At 40.1% G+C, this 12,708-nt stretch overlaps 1 protein-coding gene across 2 annotated transcripts in view; it reads right to left on the reverse strand.

Moving 5' to 3' along the window:
- Nucleotides 1-12,708, reverse strand: part of LOC149231468 (agamous-like MADS-box protein AGL11) — a 454,736-nt gene that overhangs the window by 437,654 nt on the left and 4,374 nt on the right. The window contains exon 1 of one of the 2 annotated variants that reach the window (XM_089376312.1): nucleotides 11,107-11,554. The exons of the other annotated variant lie outside the window; for it this stretch is intronic. Within the exon in view, the coding sequence (XP_089232438.1) occupies nucleotides 11,107-11,390 (284 nt within the window). The 5' untranslated portion in view covers nucleotides 11,391-11,554. Of the gene's footprint in view, nucleotides 1-11,106; nucleotides 11,555-12,708 lie in introns of those variants that run through there. 2 annotated transcript variants of the gene reach the window in all.

Consider the following 12,708-nt stretch of genomic DNA (forward strand, 5'->3'; position numbering starts at 1 on the left):
TATATTCTCGTTCGATTCCAAACTGGCTCGTACTATTGTTTGCTTCCATATATTTGGACACCGTTGTTGTTGTTGCCGGAACTCCGTGCTGGGAATGCTCGTTTGGTTTCTTCGTTTGCTCTCTCTGTTTAATAGAAAGGAAAAATATGATAGATAGGAACGCACAATGCTATTTAGTTTGCATACTCAGTAGTTAGAGGAAAGAAAATGAATGTCATGGACAAACTGTTACAGATGGATTCAGATATTCGGATGAAAAATTACTCTCTTTATTGTATTTCTCTTCTCATGCATTGAACCCCTCCAGAATGTATTACATTGGTTTTTGTATTGTATTTAGACAGTTACTTGAACTGTTCTTGGTTACCCTTCAGTTACTTTTATAGTTACACAATTGATGACTATGCTGGGTTTTCTTGTGCTGTGGGATTTACAATAATATATTTTTTATGAACAGACGGCTGTAAAATGGATTAAGAAAATGAGAGAACAACGTAACTGTAATGACCCTATCCTAACTGTATTGTTCCTAATATTCCTTAACTAATATAAAAATAAAAAAACTAGTTTCTATACACTGTTTTATTCAACAAATGTAAATTAAACTAAAAGACATTGAACCTGTCCTCCTTAGCTGAGACCAACACATGGTCATGGTGCCCTTAGCTAGATGCTCCTGCATTAGAATCATGTCGACTATTAGGGTTTTGGATGCGTTTTAGCTCCAACTTCTTTCCCATTTTGAATAGTCTTTAGAACAGAAAAATATATGTCCAGCAGCTGTGAGTAATTTGTCTTATCTGCACAGCCAGAACCAAATTTATGGTCTAATTTCATGGCACTTCTTAGCTGGGATCGGAAACCCCAATTACAACCCAGCATGTGTCCTGGTAAAGGAAAATAGCTTTAAGTTCTGTGCTTTGGAACACAAATTCGTTTCGACGAAAAGGTTGGTCGTACAAAAGGTGTTAGACTTTTCCCTCAAAAGCCAAGAAGCCCTTAGATATTTATCTATGCCCACCTCAAATTTATGGATAATTAACTTCGTCTCTAAGAGGTAATGTAGGACTTTCCAAAAGGTACCAAAACACTCTTCTAGGAGTTACTGTAGTTCAATGATTGATTCGTCATTGAGAGAAGGTGGATGTGATAACTTTTTCTTAGGTTTGTAAGAAATGTTGAAAGGTTATGAGAATGATTATGAGTGGCTGTGATATATGATAAATATTAAATATCATATACTTGGTTAAAAATAATATCATATATTATGTTAAAATAGGTTTAGGGTTTTTTCATTCTATTTGTTAAATATCATTTTTGTTTTTAAAACGGAAGGGTGTATAAGTAGGATATATATTTTTTATTTATATAAAATAATTGAAAGTTAAAAAAAAAATCAAATAAAATATTTTAATGTTTCTCTGGAGTAAAAAGAGACATATGTATACAAAACAAAGAGGCGGAGTTAATTAGAGTTTATATATTACACCAAATAATTAAAAAAAATCTAAACAAAATATTTCAGTTTTTAATTTGAATAAAAAAAGACATATAGGGAGTGCATGAAACTATATAAGACCCCTTGTTTATACGAAAGGGACCAACTTGATGTATGGACATATTGACATAGCTTATGAACAATGGTAAGCATAGAATATGACATGATGCAGGTTGCAGAAGAGGTCTGCAACTAAACCCTAACGGCGGGCAAAGCAAGGTGCGACCATGGAGGCAGAGGATAGGGTTTTCCTGCGGCAGTAGATCCGCAACGCGAAGACCAAACACTGTGCGACTTTGAACGCAGAGAAATAGGGATTTAATTGGTTGTGCTAACGCGGATTGAAAGAAGAATGCAGTGTACGCAGGGAGGCTGAGCGCTGAGCTTGTAGCAAGCATGTGGGTCCACGTCTTTGAGGCTGCTATGACAGATATCTGTTTCGACTAATAATGGTGGACCCAGGAAGCGATGCTCATCACGAGATGACTCGTGATTTTGAGACAATCGATATAGACCCAGCGCCAGAAGACCTTCTCGCCTGCTGGGGTCTTGACGTTTCCGAGAAAAACCTAAATCATTTCTTCCCGAATAAAACAGTGTACCCTCGGTCTCCTGACAAGGCGGTGGGAGGAGGGAGTTTGGAGTCAGGAGCCCAGGAACAGGCATCTGTTATAAAACCTATATTGGAAGGGCCGACTACCATCATGACTAAAGCTCCATCTAATAAAGAAGAGGGAAGGGAGCCGATAGGTATCGGAAAAGAGGAGCAAGTGAGAAGATTGTCTCTTATTCCTGGGGCTGGGATAAAAAGGTCGGTTGTGGAGGTGGAAGAAGAAAACAGAGATTATGTCGCTAATAAATCTGAGCTGTATGAGGCAGAAAAGGCAGTTGATCCTGCTAATAAGAAGACAGGAATGGGAGAAACCAGGAAGGATGGCGGGGGAGGAAAGAGGAAAAAGATCAAACCCATCAGAATAAAGGAGGAGCGACCTAGCTGTGTGTTTGGAGTGGATATTCTTATAGATCAGGCTATGGAAGCCTCGGAAACATTATTAGTTGGTAGAGTCTGAGGAAGAAAGTTCTCGGTAGGCTACATCAAGGACTGGATTCAGTTAGAATGGAAAGAAGCACCGGGACAACCAGAACAAATCAAAAATTTGGATAGAGGATGGTTTTGTGTTCGATTTGGACATAAGGAGCATGTTGACTGGGTGATGGGAAAAAACTGGAGCTTCGGAAAGAGGCCAATCCTTTTTAGAAGATGGACACCCCTGTTTGACGCCCAGAAAGAAAAAGAGGTGGAGTCCCCAGTTTGGGTCAAACTTCTGGGCCTCCCTATGCAATTCTGGACCGACTCAGCCTTCACCTCTATTGGTAATACTCTGGGGAAGTTTCTCGACATTGATAGAACATACCTTCGAACTCATGAATGGGGAGTCGCCTGTATTCTGGTCAGCCTAAACCCCAGGGCGGGATTGGCGGACGCTATGAACCTGAAGTATCGAGGTCTGGAGTTTGTTCAGATCTTGGACTACGAAAACCTCCCTTTCAGATGCCATCGATGTCATCAATATGGTCATCTGGCCCGGGAATGTACTATTGGTCACCGTCGACGTCGAGGACAAAGGAGAAGCAGAAATACCCAGAAGGCAAACTAGAAGGCGACCTTTCAGGAAACAGAGGCTCTGACCAAGGAAAGCGATCCTCTGGCATCTTCCCAGGTTTTGGTCCCGGAGCAAGGGAAGGCTGATTTCCAGGAACAACCGGGGTCTGCAGCAAATGAATACATCTCTTATCCGATGTTTTCCCGGGGACCCTCACTAGTTTCTAAAAAGGTAGGTGAGGCTCAGGCGAGTTTGTTTCTTTCCCCTCCCTCCTCTTTATGCCTTTCTAATGTTCTATCTCTGCCTTGTTGTGATGAGGCTGGTCCCTTAAGACAGCCCTCGAATGAATTGTTGGATCTGAGGAAGGGGCAAACCTCCTCTGATAGTGTTATTATGACCATTCCCTCCTCCCCACCGCCGACCTCTTTTCCCTACGACGCTGCCTGCTCTGCCCCTCCTTCTGTCCGGAGTCCTGAGCCCCCATATAACCTCAGACCTTTGGCCAATAGAAAAGGAAAAGGGCTCGCTGTGAGTGGATTGGAGCTGGATATGGAGTCTTCAGGACTAAGGAACAAAAGAGGAAGGAAAACTAATCTGTCGAAGGCTCAGTTGAAGGCTGTCATTGACATTGCAGACAGGAAACAAATGTCTCTTCCAGGGGTGCTTAGAGCAAAGCGGACACCCTCTGCGAGTTTAAGAATATCATCTTCTCATACAACTGCAGGGATCTAGCTAGCTCTGAAGGAATTTGTCAGGTCCAATAAACCTGATATTATTTTACTCCAAGAAACTCTGGGAAAAGGGGAAGAAGTTACAGGCTGTCTCGGTAAGCTTCTTCCGGGTTGGAGCTTTCATGTCATAGACGCCAATGGTCACTCGGGAGGGGTGGCATTGGGTTTCAATTCGAAGGTTCTTAGAGAGATCTCCTCTTGGGGATGGGAAACGTTCTGGCTGTGGAACTATACTCCAACGAACTATGCATCCCCTTTCTCTTTATCAATGTTTATGGTCCTGTTATGGATCGGGAGAGGTTTTGGAACCCCTTCTTTGCTAAGTCGTTTATGGCGCACCCAAATCTTGTAATCGGCGGAGACCTTAACTTTTCTCTGGGGATGACAGAGTCCTGGGGGGCCAGAGCAAGAGCAAACCCTCTCACTGACTTCTTTATAAATAAACTGGCTTCCTCTCCTCTGGTGGATGTCACTCCGCTTAAGATGCGTCCGTCGTGGAGGAATCGAAGAATAGGAGAAGAATGGGTAGGGAAGAAGCTCGACAGATTCCTTATTTGTGATTCGTTGTCTGAAAAGCTACAGGCCTTCAGACACTGGGTTGGGGAAGGCGGTCTCTCGGACCATCTCCCTGTTTTCCTCGAAGTGAAGGGCGCCTTCTCTAAACCGGGCACTCCGTTCAAATTTAATGCTTCCTGGCTACTGGACGCATCCTATATTAGCCTTTTCCATAGCACTTGGAATAATGCTAATCTCAGCGAAGATGAGAGTCGTAGCAAGGCTTTCATGGAAAATCTAACAAGGATGAAGGCCGCCTCCAAGCATTGGGCCCTCCAGAAGAAACTGAATGAAGAAAAAACACTGGAAAATGTCAATTCGGAGATAGCCCTTCTTGAAGATCCAGGAGGTATTGGTTATAGAACTGAAGAGTCTCGGGCCAGACTCAAAGATCTGGAGTTGGAAAGGAAGCGGATTCTTCAGGCCAGGGAAGAGAGTTGGCGCTTAAAAAGTAGAGCAATCTGGTTGCAGGCGGGGGACGACAACACCAAGTTTTTCCAGAACTATGCAAAAGGAAGGAAAAATTCTAATACTATATGGGAATTGAAAAAAGCCAATGGTGATAGGGCTCGTTCTTTTGAAGAGTTAGCTTCTCTAGGGAACTCCTATTTCAAGAACCTCTTTAAAGAGCCAGAGGAAGCATCTATTGCTGAAGTTATAAGAGTTGCTCAGTACTTCCCTAGGTTCATAGAGGAGGAAGGAAATGAATCCATCATGGCTCCCGTTTCTAAGGAAGAGGTAGAAGATATTCTCAATTCCATGCAAAAGGACAAAAGCCCCGGCCCGGACGGTTGGACTGTCGAATTCTTCCAACACTTCTTTGAATTCTTAGGTGACGAGCTTGTGGCAGTTGTAGAAGAGTCCAGGTGCACCGGATCTATTTTCCATCCCTTCAACTCCACATTTCTTGCTCTTATCCCCAAATCTGACCTCCCGGGCTCTTTTGCAGATTTCAGACCCATATCCCTGTGTACCTGTGTTTACAAAATCATAGCTAAAGTCATTGCCTCCAGATTAAAACCATTTCTCTCCAGAAACATTTCCCTTGAGCAATTTGGCTTCCTCGATGGCAGACAAATTCATGAAGCGGTTGGAGTTGCTCAAGAAACTCTTCATAGTCTAAAAATCGGGAAAAAAAAGGGAGTAGTAGTGAAAATCGATTTGTCAAAGGCTTTTGACAGAATCAGCTGGCTGTACCTCAGGCTTCTGCTAACTCATCTGGGTTTCAGGTATGATTTTGTGAAATGGATTATGAGTTGTATTTCTTCCTCCTCCATAGTTGTTTTGATTAATGGAGCGGCTTCCAGTTTTTTCAGTCCTGAACGCGGTCTGCGTCAAGGTTGTCCGCTCTCTCCCCTTTTGTTTTTGCTGGCTGCAGAGGGCATCAGCCTTATGATTCACGATGCTAAAAGACAAGGGACTCTCAAAGGCATTGAAGCAGCTGAAAATCTCTGGGTTACCCATCTCCTATTCGTGGACGACATAATTTTGTTCAGTAATGGTAGCCTGGAGGATTGTAAGACGCTCAAAAGGATCATGGACCTTTTCCTGAAGGCGACAGGACTTTGTATAAATGAGAAAAAATCCTCTCTCACGTGTACAGGTTTGTCCAGAGAAATGGTGCACAGCGTGAAGATGGTCTTAAACTTCGACGTAAAAGCGTTGGAGGATACCTTCAAATATTTGGGCTTTCTCCTCAAACCAGACAACTACATGAACAAAGATTGGACCTGGAATCTTGCTAAAATCGAATCCAAGCTGAAACATTGGAGTTTCAGATGGCTTTCCAGGGCAGGAAGGCTTGTGTTAATAAAATCTATGCTTATGGCTGTTCCAGTCTATTGGGCTTGCCTGACTTGGGTTCCCAAAGGAGTCCTATCCCAAATTGATAAACTTTGCAGCAGGTTTCTGTGGGCAGGGTCCAAGACAGAAAAGGTCACCCCGTGGATCGCCTGGGAAAAAGTGGCTCGTCCTAAAGAGTGGGGAGGTTGGGGGATCAAAAATCTTCAATGCTTCTCCCAATCACTTGCAGCCAAACTCGCTTGGAGGCTTATTTCTTTTGACAATTTGTGGACTACTGTTACAAAGAGAAAATACATTGACCCACTATCAACGATAGATTGGATTAGATTGCCATCAAAGTCCTGCAAACACTCCTCGGTGGTTTGGAAAGCAGTGGTTGCCTCTGTCAATATTATTGAAAAGGGATTGGCTTGGAGCGTGGGGGATGGCACTCAAATAAGGCTGGGTAGAGACCCCTGGATTGGTTGTTCAGAGCGGTTTTCACTATCCCAGGGGTTGGTTGCAGTGTTAAAAGAGAAGGGTCGATTCACATTAAACCAGGTGGCCAATCCCTAGACTTCTTCCATATGGAGCCAAGGGTGGATGCAAGGAATAGATCTACAGTTGGATGAAGAATGGCTGGAGGAATGGGATTCGTATAGGAAAGACCTCCTTAATTCTTCAGTCAGGCTCTCAGACGCTCCAGATGAACTTCGGTGGGTCTTTGCTCAGAATGGCATCTACTCTCCAAAGATGGGGTACAAATGGATGATGACCCAGAAAGGGTGGGAAAATCCGGCTTGGTGGGCCAAACCTCTATGGAAGTTAAAAGGTCCAGCGAAAACCAGACTTTTCTTTTGGTGTGTCCTGCATCAGAAAGTCCCTACCTGGGATTTTCTTCAAAGACGGGGTAGGATTGGCCCAGGATGGTGTCCTCTTTGCAAAGATAGTATCGAATCAGTTCATCACCTGTTCCTATCCTGCCCTTTCAATTCTAGTCTTTGGGCTGAAACGTTAAGGTTACTCAAAATCCCTTATAGGTGGGAAGGGCAAGGGATTTTGGAAGCTTGGCAGAAGTGGTGGAAAGAAGCTTCAAATGACAGAGAGAGATCCATCCCGCTCCTCATCACTTGGGGGACGTGGCTGGCTAGGAACCAGGTCATCTTCAAGGACTCCGTCTTCCCGATCGAAAGATTGGCTGCTGAAGGAGCTGCTATATTCGATAGTATCCCTGTTCCGCAGACTACTCCTTCTCCCAGGTTGGTTCGGCAAGAAACTATAAGATCTTCAATCCCGTGGGCTTATTATGATGGAGCCTCAGACATAAATGGTCATTGTGGGGCTGGTTTAATAATTCATCTTTCAAAGGAAAAGACTATTAAGGCTTCGGTCGGCCTTGGCCAAGGATCCAATAATTTTGCGGAATTAAAAGCCCTCCACCTTCTTCTTTGTTGGCTTGTCCTGAGGAATGTGCAAGAAGTTCAGATTTTCGGGGACTCTTTGAACACTGTGCGATGGTTCAATGGGACGCAATTATGCAGCAATTTCATCCTGCTTCCCTTGCTTAGAGAAGTTACTCGACTTAAAAATCTTTTCACAGAGATCTCCCTTAGTCACATCTACAGGGAAAGAAATTCTGAAGCCGATCGTCTCTCCAAAGAAGGTGTTGATCAAATCATGGGGTCGTGGACTGTTTTGGAAGAAGAGAATGGGGCGGTTCGACCTCTCGAACAGCCCACTTTCGCTTAGTTATCTTTTCTCAAAATCTATCTCCTGTGCTCTGTAAATATTTGTCTTGCTACATTTGATTTTTCTTTTCCGTTTCGCTGCTTCTCCTCAGGTCTCTCGGGCTGCTTTCCTTGTAAAAGGAGGCTCGTTTCGACCTGATCTTTATTTCACTCTCCTATTTCTCTAGAATCCTGATCGTGTCTACGCAGGATTCTCTCTTGGAAGATGTATGCTCCTCTTTTGTGCGGAATCTCTGTCTCTGCACAAACTTTTATTTCGCCTGTCTGCCTTCCTTTCGGCTCAAGGGAAGTGTGCTTTTCTCTTAGACGGGCTTTCTGCCTCACCTCTGCTGGTTTTTTCGGTGCGTGTCTTTCCCATTTTCTCATATGGGATTATTGCGCTGGCTCATTGCCTTCCGGGTGAGCGTGTATGCGCTAGTTTCTTTCTCAACCAGCTGAGACTTCTTTCTTTTCCCTGTCTCATGGCAAAGAATGAGTCCTTCTGCAATGCCTCGCATATGCTTTGTAACTAACTATTATTTTTAATAGATGGTTTGATTTTTTCTGTGGAAGAAAAAAAGAAAGGGACCAACTTCTACATATAATTAAAAAAAATTGAAATAAAATATTTCAGAGTTTTTTATTAATTGGACAAGGGACTCTTTCCACACAGTGATTTGAGTGTTTATGAAGGTGTACATATTTTATTTTTTGAGTGTTTATGAAGGTGTACATATTTTACTTTTTTGGATTTGAGACTGTAGCTACTTAGGAGGACATACACACACTTAACCATTAGGCTCACTCAATTTGTGTACTATTTTTTTTTTTTTTGTAACCTTGTTGGGACTACATCTTCATCATGTCCAATATATCACCTTGGGTGGGGAATTGAACTCATGACTTCACATCAATGAGTGACTTAACAAGCATCCGATCACCATCTATCCAAGATCAGTAAACAATTTGTATACTAATATTATTAACAAATTTAGTGAGCATTATGTTATATAAATAAAATAATAATTTTATATCAATGTTAACCAATTTGATTTAACATTATATTTTTATAAATTAAGAACAATATTCTTAAAAGAGTTAAACTTGTACTTTTAAGAAAGTTGAATTTCATTTAGACTCCATAATGACATTTACAGTCCATGATGCTGTTCATGATGGCTGATAGGTGTTCTTTGTGCATGAAATCGAACATTTCATTTCGGGTTAAATAGCCAAAAGTGTTGATCAAAATTCGATAAATCTTGGTTTGGGAAGAAAGTAATGAGGTAAAAGAAGGGCTAATTACAAGTGGTATTTTTTTAATAAAGTTGATTTTCATTTATGCTCCAGATCATGGCTGAGAGGTGTTGTTTGTTCATGAAGTAAAAAGAAGGGATAATTACAAGTGGTATTTTTTTATAAAGTTGATTTTCATTTATGCTCCAGATCATGGCCGAGAGGTGTTGTTTGTTCATGAAGTAAAAAAATTCATTTCTGGCTAAATAAATTTTAGTTTTGGAAGAGTAAAGAGGTAAAACAAGGGATTATTAGAGCGACAAGATAAATAATGAACGTTGTAAAAGCAATAGATTCAGGCGGAGAGACTTGAAAACGAGAACGAGCATGTTTTAAGGAAGCTTTTAATTTTAAAGCTGTGCATCACCTTCAGTCATGTGAGAAACCGTGTGGGAAAAGACCAAAACGAGAAATACTGAAGGTGGCTTATTTCATTCTTGTTACACGTGTAAAAGTGGAGGCTTAAAGTTGGATCAAGGAATGATAATTATATATCTTATAATTACATATTTTTTTATTTTTAATAATTAATATAAACGTTTGGTAATAATTTTATATAAATTTTTATTTATTTAAATTAAGTAATTTTTATTTATAATATTTTATTTTATTTAAAATAATATATATGCATATATAAAATGACTACCATTTAGTAAGATTACTATGGTCTATCTACTCTCAAGATTAAATACAAATTAATAAAATTAATATAAATTAAATATTTATAAATAAATTAATAGACTTGAAAAATATAAAATTTTAATTTTGACATATAATTAACTATTTGTTACTTGCTAACGACTAGTAAACAGTTCTCTACATCTATTTATTTCATTGCTTGGATCCGGTTCCTTATCTTATCCTGAAGATGAATCACATTGGCTGGTTCAAAAAGCATCGATAAAAATATATTTTATGTGATTTTTTCCCAAAAAAAATACTGTTAATAATATAATTAACTATTAAATATCTAAAATTAAAATATATACTACTATAAAGATACAACATTATAAATAATTTTTTTTAATAGAAATAAGATTTAAATCCATGTATACAATTTCAATTTATATTTTTTTAATAATCTTTTATTTATATTTTCTTGAAGTAATACATGGAATAACACAATTTTTTTTAATTAAAATGTTTTTACTTTTAATCAACTTAATTCAAATTCCCTACCATTTTTTTTATTCCATATTCAAGGTTTTTATTTCAGAGAGCCTTGACAATCACTAGAATACTTTTATTACGGATTATCAGATTGCAGCTCGCACTCACCTGGGTTTTGGGTTACTTTAATTAACCCTAACTAACCATATGCCTAAAGCAATACGTCCCATTAAAACCCCTAGTTCAAAAAAATACCACGTCCCATTAAAACCGCTAGTTCACCAATAACATTCCCGGTTCACTATCCTTCCCACATATCTAAACGGGTGATTGAAGGTTTATCACTATGCTCCCCATATATCTATTTCAAAAGCGAGAAATGGGCGATTAACAATATTCTCAAAGGCGCATCATCATGCAATATCTAAAATCACTATATTTTTCTGAGATGAAATAAAGGGCAACCCGTGTATACAAAAAAACCGAGAGGCATTCATGATTTCTCCAAAAAAATACCAACTGAAGCAGTCTGCAAGTCTAAGAGAGAAGCGAGAATACCTTTATTAGATATTTCATAATCTATTTTATCTGTCACTGGGCTGCCTCGAGTAACCAATACGGTAACCTTTAAGTCGCTGGAAAAGCCTCAATGTTCCATATCTCTTCTAACCCTTGTTCGTAGGGTAATTGCTTCATTTTTAAAAAAGTTTTGTGACCGTCAAATTGTTTGGATAAATTCAGAAGAAGAGGAAACACTGACAAATACTTCGTGAGATTTCAAGGGATGGAAGAAGGCAACTTACTTGTTGTTGCTTGCAAACTCGTAAATCTTGCCGGTATCAGAGAAAATGATGAGGGCGACTTCAGCATCACAGAGAACAGAAAGCTCGAACGATTTCTTTAGCAATCCGCTCTTACGTTTGGAGAAGGAAGAATGTCGATTACTAGGGTTTTGAATGCGTTTCAGCTCCAAATTCTTTCCCATTTTGGAGTAGTTCCCACAACAGAGAAATGTAGATATAGCAGTTTCAGAAATTTGTATTATCTTCACAGCACAGCCAGAACCAGATTTATGGTCTAATTTCATGGCACTTTGGAAACCCCAGTTACGATCCAGCTGTCCTGGTAGACGAAAATATCGTAATCTCTGTCCTTCGGAACCCAAATCGGGGTTCCTGAGGAAAAAGCTGATTGTACAAAAAGGTGTCAGACTTTTCAGTCCCTTAGATATTTTTGTATGCCCACCCCAAATGTATGCCGAAACATCCATTCACTGTAGTCCAATGATTGATTCGTCATTGAGAATGAATCGAAGGTGGGTGTGATATATTAGGTTTGGAACAAATGTTGAAAGGTTAAGAGAATGACTATGAATGGGTGTGATATATATCGCTTTTCAAATGATTGAGCGGTCGGACTTTGCCATATTTTGGTGCGACATTGCCTTTTCCCATAAGAAATAAAACAAAGGTAAATTAGAATTTTTACTATTTTTTTTTTAAATTTAGGATAATCAGTAACTGGTGAAAGTTATCCTAAACAGGTAACTGCTGAAAGTTATTAAAGAGACCCAGGATCAAATCTAACTGGCTGCCACTATAAACCTAGGCTACGTGCAACTGCCTGTAAGCCACACAATATTCTAAACAGGTAACTAGTGAAAGTTATCCTAAACAGACCCGCACAATATCCTAAACAGGTAACTGGTGAAAGTTATCCTAAACAGACCTAGGATCAAATCTTGCCTGTAAGCCGCACAATATCCTAAACAGGTAACTGGTGAAAGTTATCCTAAACAGAGTCGCACAATATCCTAAACAGGTAACTGGTGAAAGTTATCCTAAACAGACCTAGGATCAAATCTTGCCTGTAAGCCACACAATATCCTAAACAGGGAACTGGTGAAAGTTATCCTAAACAGACCCGCACAATATCCTAAACAGGTAACTGGTGAAAGTTATCCTAAACAGACCTAGGATCAAATCTGCCGCACAATATCCTAAACAGGTAACTGGTGAAAGTTATCCTAAACAGACCCGCACAGGTAACTGGTGAAAGTTATCCTAAACAGACCTAGGATCAAATCTAACTGGCTGCCACTCCGAGACGTCCGCTATGGGGTCGCCTACTCTTCTAGCCAAGACACAACAGGTCATATATATACTCAATGAGATTTGAACCCTCATCTTGTGGGTTTCACCCAGCGAAACTTACCGTTAAACCCCATATCATTGTATCGTACATAAGAATATTATTTCCACATTAGAAATTATCATGCCTCTAGAATTTTGGAAAGGTAACGAATAATGAATCAGACGTATCGGCCTCTCTCAACCATAAATCGAGTTATTCCATGTACTCAGAACTCAATCGAGTTATTCCATGTACTCAGAACTCGTGATTTC

The sequence above is a fragment of the Pinus tabuliformis genome, chromosome J, assembly GCF_031772625.1.
Source record: "Pinus tabuliformis cultivar Carrire ecotype Pingquan chromosome J, CPIR1, whole genome shotgun sequence".
NCBI lineage: Eukaryota > Viridiplantae > Streptophyta > Pinopsida > Pinales > Pinaceae > Pinus > Pinus tabuliformis.